The sequence below is a fragment of the Mesoplodon densirostris genome, chromosome 7 (genome assembly GCF_025265405.1).
Source record: "Mesoplodon densirostris isolate mMesDen1 chromosome 7, mMesDen1 primary haplotype, whole genome shotgun sequence".
In the NCBI taxonomy this organism is placed as follows: Eukaryota; Metazoa; Chordata; class Mammalia; order Artiodactyla; family Ziphiidae; genus Mesoplodon; species Mesoplodon densirostris.
The window spans coordinates 40,429,322-40,432,319 of record NC_082667.1 but is presented as its reverse complement, the minus strand read 5'-3'; the positions used below and the strand labels follow the sequence as shown (position 1 = coordinate 40,432,319).

The window sequence follows — 2,998 nt, the reverse complement described above, 5'->3', positions numbered from 1 at the left end:
AACTTTATGGGGTAAGGATTGCATTTGTCACACTACCCAGTCCCACTGTGCCTTTGGCCCCATGTAGAATCTGGTTACTGAGGCTTTGTTCAGTTACTCAAGATCAAAGCTCTGAATTCCCAGCCCATATGTCACTGAGTTAGAAAGTCTGCCTCTGAGTGGAGAAGGGCCAGGGAAAGTTCCCCCAGGGAAAGCTGGAACCGTTCTACCCGTGACCCTCCTTCACCTTGGGGCTGATCTCTTCCCCTCCCTGGCCTCAGTTTCTGCATCTGTAGGTTGTTAGGGGTGAGTGTCAGACCTCACTGGATATTTTATGACGCTGCCTCAGATAAAGGTTCTAGAAGCAGCCAAAGTATCATGGTCACTTGAGGGAGGCTTCAAGCCCATGCCCGCTCCCAGGGATGACGAAGGGTGTGGATTGAGGTGTCCTCTCCATCACAGGCGGAGCTCCTCTCTGCAGCAGGCCATGGGGTGTTGGTGGCAGCTCCTGCTGGGGCTGTGGGCAGTCCCACCCACGTGGGCTGGGCGCGAGCTGCTCAACGTCTGCATGAACGCCAAGCCCCACAAGCCAGAGCCCAGCCCAGAGGCCAAGCTCTACGAGGAGGTACGGAAGCCAGAACTGGCATGGGGTGCAGGGTGGGTGGAGGCTTCTTAGATCAGGGACGGGATGCAAAGGCCAAGATGGCTTCTGAACCCCTATCCATCTTGACTCGTTTGGTTCCCTAAGTTGGGTTTCGGCAAAGGCCACTGGAGGGGGGTGCTAATTGCCAAATGATTTACAATTTTCATCCCTGAGCTGCACGGCCACTCAGGGAGCAGGGGCAGATGATGATCCCGGAGACTCATAGATATTCAGTCTAGATTCCAACAAGCAAGGTCCCCTCTTCTGCCCTCCCACCAGCAGGCCCTGGAAAAAAATAAGAGTTAAGGGACCCCTCCCCAAGTCCCTAAAGGCAATTGACAGGGATGTGGGAGGAGGGGCAGGGCTGGCATGTACCTATGAGCCCTTCTCAGCTGCAGGTGCCCTGCCCCAGTGCAACCCCACATTCCCCTGGGTCTTGGGGACAACCCTGCTACTGTCCCCCCAGGATCTGAGACCTTGAAAGCCCCGTTCCTAGGGGACTCACAGTCTGTTGCGGGGACGCCAGTGTGCAGGCGCCCTTTGGGTGTGAATATTGACAATTTATCGGCATTCCTTCTATCCAGGGGTAGCTGGCCTAAAGGCATCCCACTTGCTGGGTCCTCTTCTAGGGGACATTCTTACCTTTCTGGCCCAGACACTCATCAACCCTCTGCCCCTACTCCCCATGCCTTTTGCTTCTTCATCCACCTTCAGTGCATCCCCTGGAAGGACAGTGCCTGCTGCACGGCCAACACGAGCTGGCAAGCCCACCTGGATGTGTCCCTGCTCTACAACTTCAGCTTGGTTCACTGTGGATTAATGATGCCAGACTGTGAGAAGCACTTCCTGCAGGCCATCTGCTTCTACGAGTGCTCCCCCAACCTGGGGCCTTGGATCCAGCGGGTGGGAAGAAGTGGGCGGGGGTGGGTGGGCAGGAGACACGTCCATCAGTGCCCTGTTCATAAGAGCCTGAGCTCCAGGATGCTAGCAGGAACAGGATATGCTGTCCTCCCTATGGACAAGCGCCATCAGAGGCTGCTGTGGGGGACATAGATGGAGAGGCAGTCACCTCTGGCCCTAGAGAACGGCATGCATGGAGAGTGGTCACAGGAGAACAGCAGGATGGAGGGACTATTTGAGTCACATCTTCTGTTTGTAGGAACAGGGCTGTGTACAAACTATTTAACTCAGCCTCAGTATTCTCATTTGTAAAATAATATTTAGTGACTTCATAAGAGAGTATGTTCTGATGGTACCTGACCCAAGTTCCACTGCAGCTATTGATAGTCCTCAAATGGGTGCTCTTATAATTCTTGCCTCTTGCTATGCCCGCACCCAGCTGGACCCGCGTGGGCAGGCGGAGCGGATTCTGGACGCGCCCCTGTGCCGGGAGGACTGTGAACAGTGGTGGGCTGACTGCCGCACATCCTACACCTGCAAATCCAACTGGCACGGCGGCTGGACCTGGAGTCGGGGTGAGTGATGCTAAGCAGGGCCCGGGAGGCCCCCCACCCGGGGGCAGGCGCAAGCCCTCTGCTCCCCCGGGGCAAATGATGGGGATGTGAGGACAGGAGCGGGTAAGGTGTCTGTGCCTGGATCTCCCCTCAGGGAAGCCCCGCTGCCCTGCCAGGGCCCTCTGCCACCCTTTCCTGCATTACTTCCCCACCCCGGCTGACCTATGTGAGAAGATCTGGAGCAACTCCTTCAAGGCAAGCCCGGAGCATAGGACCAGCGGGCGGTGTCTGCAGAAGTGGTTCAAGCCTGCCGGGGGCAACCCCAATGTGGCCGTGGCCCGCCTCTTCGCCAGCCCTGCCCCGTCCTGGGGGCTCTCTGACACGCTCCTGGCTTTCTCTCTGTTCCTGCTGCTTCTTTCCTGAGAGCCCCTCCTCCTTGCACACACTCCTGCGCTCCCCCAGCTGTGGGCCAGGCCCGGCCACGGCAGCCTCCTTCCTTAGGACCTTCCTGAAATGAGCAGCACAGGCTGGGGGCTTGTGCCTGAGCCTCCCACGTTCGGTTCTGCTCTGCTGCACCTTCCTGGCCTGGAAGGCAGCTGGGGGCTGGGAAGCCACAGGTGACCATCTCCTCCTGTCTTAAGGATGGGGGACTCTGAGGTGGGACTCCAGGCCCTTCTCATCCAGTGCACGCCCACCCCCTACCCAGTAGAGCTGATGGTGACTGCCCTGGCCTCCCCTCCCACGATGGTGTCTCCAACAAAACAGCAGTCGACCTTTCCTTCTGCCTGACCCACTCAGTCCTAGCCCTATGGTCAGGGGTCGGGCTGCAAGAAGCAGAGCCGGTTTGCCCTCTGCACTGAAATCTCCTAGTTGGTTGTTACTTTCCTAATGATGATAAACTTCTTAACACATGCCAGGCCCT

At 57.5% G+C, this 2,998-nt stretch overlaps 1 protein-coding gene across 1 annotated transcript; it reads left to right on the top strand.

Annotated features, from left to right (window-relative positions):
• The first annotated feature begins 466 nt into the window (after positions 1 to 466).
• On the top strand, positions 467 to 2,499 carry IZUMO1R (IZUMO1 receptor, JUNO). Its single transcript, XM_060104562.1, has 4 exons — positions 467 to 604; positions 1,337 to 1,549; positions 1,962 to 2,097; positions 2,231 to 2,499. The coding sequence occupies exons 1-4, from the start codon at positions 467 to 469 to the stop codon at positions 2,497 to 2,499; spliced, it is 756 nt and encodes a 251-aa protein (XP_059960545.1).
• The last annotated feature ends 499 nt before the right edge of the window (positions 2,500 to 2,998 follow it).